The sequence below is a fragment of the Pseudopipra pipra genome, chromosome Z (genome assembly GCF_036250125.1).
Source record: "Pseudopipra pipra isolate bDixPip1 chromosome Z, bDixPip1.hap1, whole genome shotgun sequence".
NCBI classification, from domain to species: Eukaryota; Metazoa; Chordata; class Aves; order Passeriformes; family Pipridae; genus Pseudopipra; species Pseudopipra pipra.
In genome coordinates this window covers 39,879,930-39,893,251 of record NC_087581.1, presented here as the reverse complement: position 1 = coordinate 39,893,251, position 13,322 = coordinate 39,879,930, and the positions used below count along the sequence as shown (strand labels likewise).

The 13,322-nt window shown below is 38.4% G+C and overlaps 2 protein-coding genes across 4 annotated transcripts in view; one reads left to right on the top strand and one right to left on the bottom strand.

The window, feature by feature from the left end:
- EDIL3 (EGF like repeats and discoidin domains 3) overlaps positions 1–13,322 on the top strand; it is a 233,692-nt gene that overhangs the window by 138,000 nt on the left and 82,370 nt on the right. The window lies entirely within an intron of this gene.
- Positions 5,475–7,242, bottom strand: LOC135407258 (uncharacterized). Its single transcript, XM_064642145.1, is given in 3 exon segments — positions 5,475–6,487; positions 6,490–6,861; positions 6,864–7,242. Coding segments are annotated over 3 exon segments (870 nt in total). The 3' UTR covers positions 5,475–6,368.

Below are 13,322 nucleotides of genomic sequence, written 5' to 3'. Positions count from 1 at the left end.
GAGATGCGTGGGAGGGGAGAACTGGTGCTGAGAGGTCATGGCTATTTTAGTCCCCAGCCACCACCATGATCATTTGTTGCATCCCATTAGAGGATCCGAGGACTTGCAAGGAGATGAGCAGGTCCAAAAAATTCAGTGGCAATGCAACAGGGAGAGAGAAAGGCTATGCAGTGTTTTGGTCATGATGATTATAAACAGGGACTCAGAAAAGTACAAGTGACTTTTTTAAAGGAATTAGAGTTAAAACTTTAAAAATTCATAACTATGATAGACTATTTTGTCAAGAAGAGCTGACTGAATTACTCTTGATTTGATTTTCCTTTGTATTGGTGATTGTTTTCTTGTATTAATGCTAAATGTCTTGTATTAATGCTAAGTGCTCTTAATGCAGTGTAGTTAGAAATTTTCTTTAGAGAAAAATATCGCACAAAACTTTTACCCTTTTGAACTGATGGGTACATTAATATCCATTACTGACTCAGCAAAACCTGTTCGTTAGACCTCACCCATAAACATGATTTTCCTTTGTCAGCAAATCTGTATATTTGATAGTAACATTGCATGCCTTAACTGAAGATCAGTTTCAGTGCGTAGTTTGTAATATAATATATCTAATATAGAATATTATCATTTTAATAATATCAATTTCCATTTATGCTCCTGTTGCTGAAGCCTAATTTTGTAATTACTCTGTTCCTATTTTTACGCAATTCAATTTTATCTGTCTACATTTTCAAATTTTATCCTTAGGTGTAGCAGAATAACTTTTTGTGTTGTAATTAATTATGTCAAAGTTAGATAAAGGCAAATAATGCTGGGAAAGTTATAACTTTGAAAGCAAATTTGAATCTTCATGTCCACTATCAGAAAATAGGATTCTTTCTTCTTCTTCAGTGTTCCTGAAAAATGTCCTTGTTCTTCTGCAGGAGTAAAAGTCCATACAGGAAGCTGATTAGGAGTTTTATTGTGATTGCTGAAATCTTTTCCTCTTCTTTTCTTACTCCCTGGTCCTTCCACAATTTCTTTCATAATACATTTCTCTTCTCCATCAGGTGAAAATTTGAGTAAGTATAGGGTTTGGTCCCTTTTTAACCATAGGAATTTTTTTGCCTTGATAAAAAATATCAGGTGGAAAATCCTCAAGAATTAAATTTCTTTCCCAAAGCACACTATGGAATCTGCTCAGCCTCATCTCTGCTGAATGTAGGGTGAGTCTTCCACTGAGTTCTCTACAGGTGAGATGAGGCACAGGTTGCATGATATCCTTTAAAAGCTGTGCTTTAGCCTTAGACATAAAATGGGATTTATTCATGAAGTGTGGTGTGTTTGCCCCCTTTGGCTAGGTTACATTTCTCTAGCATTAATTACACATTGATTTAAATATTGAAACACTATTTTCATGGGGGTTTAATTAGCGGTTAGTGAGGAAGAGCCCTCATTTCAGACACTTTTTGCACTTTTTTTTAACTGTGGGGTTTGATTCAAACGTGGAAGGCCTTTAGTCATCACCTACACTAGTGATATTGGTGTCACCTTTGCTACAGCTGCAAAGTTTAAGGAGAATCAGACCCCAAGGAATTTCACTTGGGGTTAGTGGGCAGGGAGTTTGACAAGATAGGCAGTATGAAAAATTGGAGAAAAGTAATTTTTCTGAAGAGCAAAAGCGGTACCTGCCAACTGTGCCCATTTGTAAAAAATGTAATGCAGAGGAGTGTTTCCTCTCCGGAAAGCTGAGATGTCACTGTCCTGCTCTGTGATTGGAGGAGGGGCCTGAGGAAAACCAGATTCCAGACTCTGATAGAACTGGCTTTTTTACACACCTCCAGATTGAGAGTCACAGCCAAGGATTCCCAGTGCCCTGGGAGCTGGGGCAGGAACAACATGATTCCAGATTTGATCAGGGAAGGAAGGAATTTCCTTCTCTAACAGTTTTGTTCACTTAAACTTTACAGGTCCTGAAAGACACATAAACCTTCAGCTCAAGCTCCTCCATGTTCCAAACTTCAGTTCATCCTTTGCCATCTTGTTTAATGCAAATAAATGCCTGCTGAAGAGGTACTGTAGTTATGTGCTCATAGTCCTCCTCCTCAATGTCAGTTTTGCCGGAGATTAGGTCCTCCTACAAAAGACAAGACCTTTTGAGAAACAAATTTCCCTGCTCTGTCAATTCTATTGCAGATGAATTAGCAAATCGGCATCCAACATTACAATGCTGTAGTCCAGGTTAAGACAAAAGGATTGGAAACCACAAGAAATTTACCTAGTGAGGCTTAGACAAGAAAGACATTAGGAATTTTCAGGGATCATGTGAGCTTTTTGCACTGGCACTGAGAATTCTTGGGGTTTTAAACTGTAATGTTTAATTTTTTTTAACATAAAGTTTTTTGATACGTCATTATGGATAAATAATATCTATTATAAATAATGCTGCTATTGCTACTTTATAGAATCAAAAGAACCAAACAGCTTGGCTATGGTAATTGCACTGCAATTTTGTCTTGTGCAGTTTTATTTGGAATTTCGTAATGCAGACATTGTCAGCAGAATAAGGTCTCCTGGATTCAGCCATCAGAGTTTAATGAATTAAGGAGAATTAATGCAGAGAGTTGCACCTATTTATTTATTACTGACAGGTAGCTTCCATTTGCCTTTTGTTATAATATTTATTAATAGTTGTCTTTACATAGTTATAAAAGAAAGTTGCAAAGTCAATCTGTACTTCTTCAAACATCTAGGCCCTTTGTAAATTAGATGAGAAGACTTTTTCCACAATAAGTTCAAATATTTATTCATGCACTACTTGTGCAAGAAAAATGCTAAATTATTTGGATTTGTCTGACTACATGATATTCTCTAAAACCTTCCACCTCTTCTCCAAACACCTGAAATGAAAAAGTCATGGTTATCTAGTGCCTCTGTTGACCTTGTTTATTTTATTTCAGGAAAGGGGGTATTATTTCTTTATTTGTCAGCTTAGAAATACAACTCTCTTTGTGGTAATCCCCTGATTTTTTTTTTCTATTATATAGTATAATATTAAATTATTGGATAAATAGTTTTCCTATAGAACTCCAAAAGACTATAAACAGTACTAAAAGGAAATGCTCTCTGAAATAGTAGCTTTTTAATGTTTAGTTTCTATTCTAATTAAATTGCTGTATGTATTCATTATGTATGTAGAGTGTTTTCTTGGGGAGTTTGTTTTTAAATAGGCTATTTACCTGACTAATCTGATTCTTAGTTAAATTCTACTACCATGTTAGTGGTAATTTCTTAAGAGCATAAAACCCCATTGTATTAGGTCAGATAGTCCAACAATTTGGTTGGCTTAACCTTTGACTGCAGTATTGACAAACATATTTTAACAGGAATATTAAAGGTATATCTCTCATCAGTCTCTTTAGCATCATCCATGAAACTATTGTGCCTGAATCTTTTTGAACCCTTGGGTGCTGTATCTGTCTCAAGAATGCTCCAGAAGATCACTAGCCACTGTGCAAAGATCTACTTTCTTTCACATGGGTTAAGCAGATTTCCTACGAATTTCTGTGCATGCCTCCTAATTTCAGTAGTGTGATGAACAGTTCTATATTCACCTTTTCTTATGCTTATGTAAAGTTCAGTTGTATCCCTCCTCAGCCAACTTCAAAAATCCTAGGATCTTACTTCCTTCTCATGCTTTTTCCCTTTAATCATTTGAACTGCCATGCTCTACACTTTCTTTAGCTCCACATCTTTTTGGGGTGCAGAGACCTGAACTACACATTGTGTGTGGTCACACCCACATTTCATATACCTGTAAAATAACACTCCTATACCTTGTCCTCAGTGTCTAAATTTTTATTAGTTTTTTTGTCTGCCACTGCATTTTGAGCCAATTACTTCAGAGAGCTGATGATGGTGACTCTGAGAGCTCTTCTTGCAGTTGTAATGGCCACTTACAAGTTCAATACAGCATGGGAACATTTTAGAGATTTTTTTTTGATAAGTGCTGTATCTTCCATTTGTGTGCATTTCATCCTGAAAAGCCAGTTTGTGTTCTTTAATTAGACTTCTGTCTATAGCAGGGCCTCTCCCTTATGCCCTGGCAAGAGCTTTTCTTGTGGAACCTTATCAAATGCTTTCTCAAAATCAAATATGCTATTTCCACTGTATTTCCTTTATCCCTCTGCATATTGTCTCCATTAAAGAACTTCATCAGCTTGGGAAGAACTACTGTTTACAGGGGACATGTTGGCTCTTTTTAAAGTTTTTCTTAGGTTCTTAGTGATCTTAATTATAGAAGTTTCAGCTTACAAGGTGACAAGTGGACTCACTTGCCTGTAGTTTCCCCAATGCACCCTAGAGCTGTTTTTTTGGAGATGAGAATGGGGCACTGATCTATCAGGAGAGCTCTGTAGTCCCGAAATCCATCTGCTTCATCTAGGCACAATTCTTGAAAACACCATGCCATGAAATAACCTCACCAATAGAAAAATTCGTTAAAAAAAAAAAAGTCTGAAGGAAGTCTGAAATACTTTTTCTTCCATTGTTTTGGAGGGTTCAGGAGTATGAGGGGGTTGTGTTGTTTGTTTTTTTTTTCATTTCAGACTACCTAAGAGTTGCCTAATGTCCTAGTTAAAACAGCTAGGACCAGTTCATCACTGGATGGGTGTAACCCAAAACTGTGTATTCTATAGCCTTCCATGCCATTTTCCAGAAATTGTTATCAATAGACCATTTACACCCTCTGCCCAGAGCAGCCTGACTCCTCAGGCTATAAACTAGGTGTTAAGAGGCCTGCAAGATGGGAGGATGCCTCCCGTCCTCACACCCTTTGTGGAACTTCCCGCCCTGAGGGAAGTACTGGGCATTCCTGCCTGAACTGGATGATATATAATCTTGGAGCCTTGGGACTTTTTTAACCACTCGTGGGATCCAGAGGAAGACTGCAGATCACCGCTCTCAACCAGACTGCAGACCAGTACTCTCAACCAGACTGCAATCACCACTCTTGACCAGACTGCAACAGCACTCTCACCAACAGGTTTTCCCCTCTCCTTTTACTTTGGACTTAGGGGGCCAACAAACACCACTCTGTTCATGCCCCAGGGTGCTGGGTTATACATTTGGATTTTGTGGGTTAAAAGCAGTTGTTTCTCTGTATAATCGTACTTATCGTATTATTTTATTAAATTGTTATTCTGGTTTATAATCTCTCTTTTGAGTTGGGTTCATTTCCCCTGCTGGTTTACCTTTAAACCAGCACACCTAATTTTTTTTCAGTCTGTGTCTTCATCATGGAGCTTGCAGAGTAAAGGCCAAAATTTAATTTTATGACCTTACTATAAAAGTATGACGACAAGGTTTGATAATAGAAGCACATGATAATCACTTAGTAGTAATGGCACTCTTGAGAAGTAGAACATAACATCCAATTTCTTTGTATTTGATTTATTCTGATAGCCGTTGCTTACACACATGTTGACCAGTGTGATAACAGAATAATGCGTTGCTGTTGGTGGAGATGCTACCTTAGCACAAAAAGCATTTAATCTTTTTGGACATGTAAGAAAATAGGTGGCGTTTCTTCCCATTACTATCTGAAAAGCTGTCTTCTGTTGCATGAAACATAATTAATTACTTCATTTTCATGTCACCTCCTGCAGACCTGAAGCTTAACACAACATCATTTGAAAAGTTTACTTGTCTGGAAGTGTCTGTGTGTTCATTAGCTGCTACTGCTGCGAATTGGTGAAGATGTTGCCTTTGACATACATTATTTTATGTGAACGCATGAAACAAGATTAATCATATCCTTCACCTCAGTGCTGCAATACCACACTGGCTACTGACTGGTTTTAAGTCATACTTCAGAAATCAAAATGTTAATAGGTCAAGAAGATCCATTTTGTTTTGTTTTAAATCTGTGAAGCAAACTTGTGGAGATAAATGCCTCCTGTTAATCAGATTTCAGAGCTGAATGGCTTTATAAATTTAAGAGATCTCGGTGAAAATGTGTTTTTTCATTCTGTAGTTAGAAGTCACCTTGAAGTTACAAACCTTGTGACTTTCATTTTTATCTAGTAATAGACAAAAACTGTCTGAAATAGTCCCTGGCACTGTGTATTCTCCAAGTCTACTGAAGTTAAAAAAAAAATTAAAAAGGGGTTTGCAAATTCCATTTTATGGTTTCATTTTGCATTGTGATGGACTAGAAAGAGGAACGCATTGTCTGTTGCCTTGTCTCAGTTGCCTTGTCTCAATGGAAATGCTGATTAATTCCTTCAGTAGGAATGAAAGCATTAGAATCATAGAATCATAGAATCGATTGGGTTGGAAAAGACCTCCAAGATCATCAAGTCCAACCCCTGATCCAACTCCAATTACTATATCATGGCACTAAGGGCCATGTCCAATCTCTTTTTAAAAACCTCCAGGGATGGTGAATCCACCACCTCTCTGGGTAGGCCGTTCAAATGCCTGATAACCCTCTCTGTAAAAATTTCTTCCTAACATCTAACCTAAACCTCCCCTGGCAGAGCTTGAGCCCATGTCCCCTTGTCCTATTGTTGGTTGCCTGGGAGAAGAGACCAACCCCCGCCTGGCTATAACCTCCCTTCAGGTAGTTGAAGAGAGTGATTAGGTCGCCTCTAAGCCTTCTCTTCTCCAGACTAAACAACCCCAGCTCCCTCAGCCTCTCCTCATAGGACTTGTGCTCAAGTCCCTTCACCAGCCTAGTTGCTCTTCTCTGGACCCGCTCCAGCACCTCAATATCCTTTCTGAACTGAGGGGCCCAGAACTGAACACAATACTGAGGTGTGGCCTCACCAGTGCAGAGTACAGGGGAAGGATCACTTCCCTGCTCCTGTTGGCCACACTGTTCCTGATCCAGGCCAGGATCCCATTGGCCTTCTTGGCCACCTGGGCACACTGCTGGCTCATGTTCAGCTTCCTGTCAATCAGCACCCCCAGGTCCCTTTCCGCCTGACTGCTCTCCAGCCACTCTGTCCTCATCCCGTAGCACTGCAGGAGGTTGTTGTGGCCAAAGTGGAGGACCCGGCACTTGGCCTTGTTGAACTTCATTCCATTGGAGTCAGCCCATCTCTCAAGTCTATCCAGATCCCTCTGCAGAGCCCTCTTGCCTTCCGGCAGGTCGACACTCCCTCCCAACTTGGTGTCATCTGCAAATTTGCTGATGATGGACTCAATCTCCTCATCTAAATCATTGATAAAGATGTTAAAAAGGACTGGGCCCAGCATTGACCCCTGGGGAACACCACTGGTGACCGGCCACCAACTGGATGCAGCACCGCTCACCGCCACTCTCTGGGCCCGGCCCTCAAGCCAGTTCCTAACCCAGCACAGAGTGCCCCTGTCCAAGCCATGGGCTGCAGCTTTTCCAGGAGTATGCTATGGGAGACAGTGTCAAAGGCTTTGCTGAAGTCCAGATAGACCACATCCACAGCCTTTCCCTCATCCACCAGGTGGGTCACCTGATCGTAAAAGGAGATCAAGTTGGTCAAACAGGATCTGCCCCTCCTAAACCCACGTTGGCTGGGTCTGATCCCTTGTCCATCCTGTAGCTGCTGTGTGATTTCACACAGGATAATCTGCTCCATAACTCTGCCAGGCACCAAGGTCAGGCTGACAGGCCTGTAGTTACTCGGGTCAGCCTTGCAGCCTTTTTTTATGGATTGGGGTGATATTTGCCAACTTCCAATCATATGGGACCTCCCCAGTGAGCCAGGATTGTTGGAAGATGATGGAGAGCGGCTTGGCAAGCTCTTCTACCAGCTCCCTCATTACCCTAGGATGGATCCCATCTGGTCCCATAGACTTGTGAGGATACAGATGACTCAGTAAGTCACTAACTATTTCCTCCTGGAATACAAGGGGACTATTTGGTTTCCTGTCTCTGTCTACCAGCTCATTGATTTGGTCTTGCCTGTAGGATTAGTCTTCAGGACAACAATTAACATGAGTTGCTACCACCAAGTTGCTTAATACTTCTCAGATCAAATATTGGATTGTGGAAAAAAAGAAAGGACCTACATGGAGTAAGCAAACAATGTGATCAGCTGCAGAATGACTGAAATAACCAGTAGCTAAAGCATACTACATTACGACCACCAGGATTCTCCATAAAATGAGGTGCTGAATACCAAGCCCAAAGCACCAAAGCACCACCACACTTAAACTAGAGATTTTTAATTATGGGTAATGGTCTGATTAACTAAACCAGATTTGTAGCTCATGTGAATGCAGTATTACACCATCACTTTTGAGCAGTGATGATTTTAAGTTCATTTTATGTGTCTACAGAGTTTGAAACTTTAAAAACTTAGTTTTCCATATACAGCTCTTGCATAACTTGGAATTATTTCCAAGTGAAAATCTGCTTCTGTGCAGGAGGATTTAGGCTTTGGTTGTATTTAAAAGTGATGTTTTAACAGATGATATAAGAAGCAATAGCTGGTAGCAGAGGAAAAAAAAACTGTTATGATCTCAAGAGCAGATGAGATAGCAGTGAGAACATGCTTGGCCAAAAAAAAAAAAAAGGAGATCAATACATTAAAAAAATGAGTTTGTAGGAATATACCTCTCGTGTCTGTGTCACCTCCAGCTGTAATCAGTGCTGGTGTGCTGTAATCAGTGCTGTTGGACTGAAGCAGAGCCATGACACAGTTAATTGCATTATGATCTGAGATACATGACTGTCCTTCACAATACCTCCACAAAATATGTGTACAAGAATGACTGAAGTAAAATGACTGCATGTACAAAGCCAAGCCAGTACTTCAACTGCCTTCAGATTTCAGCTCTTCTTCAGTCTGTCGTGGTGTAAGTTCACACATATGATCTACACACATATGCAAAGACAGCATCTTCTGGCAAAATGAAAAGTCTCTTTGGGCCTCTACCTTCTGCTATGAAGATGTAATTCCTACAATTAGAACAACTTCTACTTCTTAAAATATACCAAGTATCCATGCAGCTATCAGCAAAAATTTGATGCGTTATAGGAAAACAAGTAGAATTTTTTGTTTGTCAGGTATCATTCTAACAAACTTGGACAAGTTGGGACTGAACTATATGAATATATGAATATATGAATATATTCATATTTAGATTTATGCTAAAAAGTTGGGACTGCGAGCACATCTGTATAACATGTTCTGCTTACTCACGGAACCCAAGGAAAAAAAAACCCAGAAAAAACCCAAACAACAAAACAAAACAGAATAACAACAACAACAGCAAAACCACCAAATAAACCAAACAAAAAAAGTTCCTACAAATAAAAGCAACCCTGTTTTCTTGTGTTCACATTTCCCATTTTAAAATCTTTCCGGAAAGCCCAAGTATGCTAATTGTCTAGTAAATCTGGCTTTTCAGAAAAATAAATGATCATGTCTTTTTAAAGCAATGTTTTCAAAACTCATTGGATTCACTTCAATTAATTTTAGCCTCTCAAACCAAGGCTCTAAATTGAAGATGGTGCTCCAGGTTTATTCTTGTTTAGTAGATACAAAAAGCTGATTATATCTGTGTTAGATGCTTTCTAAAGAAAGGCTGAAATAATTAAAATTGTGGTTTAGATTTGTGTATTACCTCCCACAGATATCAAGCAGAGCCTGAGCAGTTAGTTTGGCGTAGATAAGGAGCTTTTAGGTGGCTGAAGCTGGGTTGCATGGATTGTATTCCTTATGGTTGCTTTGCTCAATTAACTATTGCTCAGTTTAAACACTTTGGAATAATGTTCTTTTTAAGGTGAAAAGAGATGTTGATAAGAAAAAAAGATAAGAGTATACACAGAAAACTAAGGGATATTAAAAAAAATCTAGAGTTACAGATTTATGCTTAAAATACACTGTGGAGTCACAAACATATCATCTCATTTTACTACACTGTTATACTAATGAAAGAATTCCACTGCATGTATAAAAAGAAACCTTTATGAATCTTTGCCATGATTTTCTTTTTCCACCCTAATAAAAGTGCATGACCTATCAATTAATTCTGTCTTTTAAACAGGGCTTCAAGCCTTGATCCTTAAAGCTGCTTTACATGAATATAAGGTTATATCTACATCAAATGGCTTCTAGGAACAAGATCTAAATGCAGATATCTGAATTTCCAGTTACTAAAAAGTTAGATGTGTTGTAGAACAAGATGGAAACAGCTTAGAGACCATAAGAGCAGCTGTTTCTGTGTAGTCAGATTTAAATAACAGTTGTTTGCATGCAGTTTGTGTCCAGTATTGTGGATATAGCTCATATTTAGCACATCACTTCAGCAATATATTGTAGGATATTCCCATCTTTTTCCTTCTTTCTGAAGAACATGTAATGTAGAATTCATAGTAATATAGAATTCATATTAGTACCACTGGTAATTTTTAAGCAATTTCAATGAACACATCTTGCAACAAGTAATATTATGATTTCTAGAAACAGTTGGTGTTCTTAAAGGGGGAAAAAAAACAAACAGTGCCAAACCACAAAGACAGAAAGAACATCTCTAGGCAGCAAAATAAGAACTGCCTCTTGAAAAGCACATACTCTTCTCCTGGCAAATGAAGATGCTCATTATCGGGCAGGCTGGCGGGAATACTAATTACACTGGTGCTGTAATCCCACTGATTCCTATTGTAGACCTCCTACAAAAATGAAGATTGTCTTTCAGTGTGACTATATCTTGCTGTTTCAGTCTCACTTCCAAGACAAGGTTTGGGTTTGGGTTTTGTTTTTTTCCAGAGCTGCTTTTTCTAACAGGCAGGTTTAACAGGGAGCAATCATTGAGCATATGGATGCATGTGTCATGAGCTACCTTCAAAACGGTTGTAGCTGTTTAGCTACTTTAGGTTAAAATCATGATTTTTTGTAGTAGTGCTGCTTTATGTCAAAAAAAAATCAAAAACAAACAAGTCCTTTAGAGTGAACTTAGGGGTAGGAGAGGATACGCTACATTTTCCACATAGGTAAGCTTTTGTTTTTGTTACATGCTCCATAAACAACAACAAAAAAGAAACCTACACATCACTAAAGACATGTGAATGTAAATATAAAACCAAGAAACTTTGAAAGAAGTTGTCTGCAGCTCTCCTGAAGTCAGGCTAAACTTTCTCAGAACACTGTGTCTAAATAACAAATTTCCTAAAAGAGCTGGAAAGCTGTTGAGTTTTCTTGTATTCTTTGAAGAAATACTTCTCTCCATACCTAGGGAGGGGAGAAGTGCATGGCCAGTACAGGGTTCAGCAGCAGCAAATAAAGGAGATTATTTTTAAATCCAGTTGGTTCCTAATTTTGTTTTTAAATGCCTACGTTGTGCTTAAATTGTTAATTGGCTGTAGCCTGTGCCATAACCATTTGTAATCATTAGAAATAAAGGTGGTAATTAATAGATCCACAGCTACCCAAATCTCCTCCACTCATAGGACTCTGCCCATGTCCAGATCCACTAAAAAATCAGAATTCAGAATCACATATCTTGTCATGTCATTGCAACCTAAGATAAAAATAATAATAATTAGTTACTCTTATGTGGCGATTAGGAGCTCTGGTTTCTGTGTCTGTCATCCCTGAAGTGTGTAAGTATGGCAATTACTTTACAGGGTGACTTGAAAACTACTATGAATTTACCTTCTATAATATGAATGCAGTTTCATTCTTGTGAGGAGGTTTGGTTTTTTCAGTGTTGCCCCATAATTTCTTTTATTCAGATTAATTTTAGTAGTAATTAAGTGACTATGAGTTATGTCGATGGTTAATGTCAATACTCCAACATGGTAGAAATGTTATTTTTCACAGTGCCAACTTTAAAGGTCAAAATAATTTTTCACATAAAGATTGAAGTATTTCTCTATGAGAGTTCAGAAGCAGAGTTTGGGAAATTAAAGTCCTCACTACAAAATAATTTTTTTTCTTGCAAAAATTCATATTTGCTGCTTAGCAACAAAATAAAATAAAGGTAATGTGTATCAGTAAATTGTTGAATGCTGGGTTATGCCTCCAGCTAGCCAGTAACCCACAGAGCAAGGAGAATTGTGATAGTTCACAGCTGGTGCTACATCATGTGCTTGGTCTAAGTTGTGACTTTTTGGCATCCCCCAGGTAAATCAGAGAGTAGGACAGGAGACACATACTCTAAGCTATTTTAAGAGGACATTTTTGTCCACATTCAGAGAATCAGGACAAGAAATAACAAATGAAGTAAGAAGGATTCAGGTTGGATTTACTCAAACACCAAATGGGGTTGTTGAATGTTCACTACTGGATCATTTCAAAAAAAGGTATTCAGTAAACATTTGTCAGAATGGTGTGGCTGTAATGTAATTCATGTTTCTTTGGATAGAGACTTTTCCAGATGGTTTGATGCTGTGGTTTTCTCAGACAGGGACACACAAACAGCGTGTGTTCATTCTGTGAGTCTTCTCAGGCCAGCTCCATTAAAAGCATTTTGAACATGCCTGAGGATGATGACAGTAACATTAACATGACAGAGCTCAACACAAAAACAATCACTTCATATAGAAATACTTAAAAAATTGTGATTTTTCTGATTACAGCTTTGCAGATATGAGGTTTTAGATGTACCCTTCTTTTTGAGCATAGAAATAACCATGCTTGGTCTGGTGACAGTCCAAGAGTCCTGTCTTAGACAGTGATCAGAAGTGAATGCTTGATGAATGAGTGTAAGAACATGGACAAGCATCAAGTAATGATTCTCTCATTGTGTTTTCCCAGCTTCAAGTAGTCTTCGGTTTAAGTAGTCTTCAGTTTCTTCAGAAGCTGTATCTTCCTTTAATTTTACTCCTGTTGTATAGGTCCCTTTTTCAACTGTGCTGTAGGTTGCAGTTCCCCAACATTAATCCCTGTGCGTTTTGGTGGGGAATTTGCAATCCTATCCATCCTACTCAAAGAGCAGAATGGAGAAATTACCAAACTAGAACTAAGCAAATCAGTCCTGAATAATGACCGTCTTATTTCAATCACAACATTGTTTAAAAAAGACATAATCTGCTTTTGCTGTCTGAGCTATCATCTCCATATGTTTTTGTTCTATGTTGGAGACATAATTTTTTTTGCACACTTACTCAAGGTAGAAAATCCCTCTGAATGTCCATCAGAGGGAGGTGAATCCCAGTGTGAGAAAATGCTTATGGACAGAAAGCTGAAGTCTCTGTGTGAATGATACAGAAGAAATAGGTTAAAGACTAGATTGTATGTTTAGTTTATGCAGCATTAATTTATATATCAGCATTAATTAATGCAATGTCTGTGGTCATGAGTAATCCCATTGTTCAGTGGTAAAGTTAGCAACTAGGAACTGTCATGTTA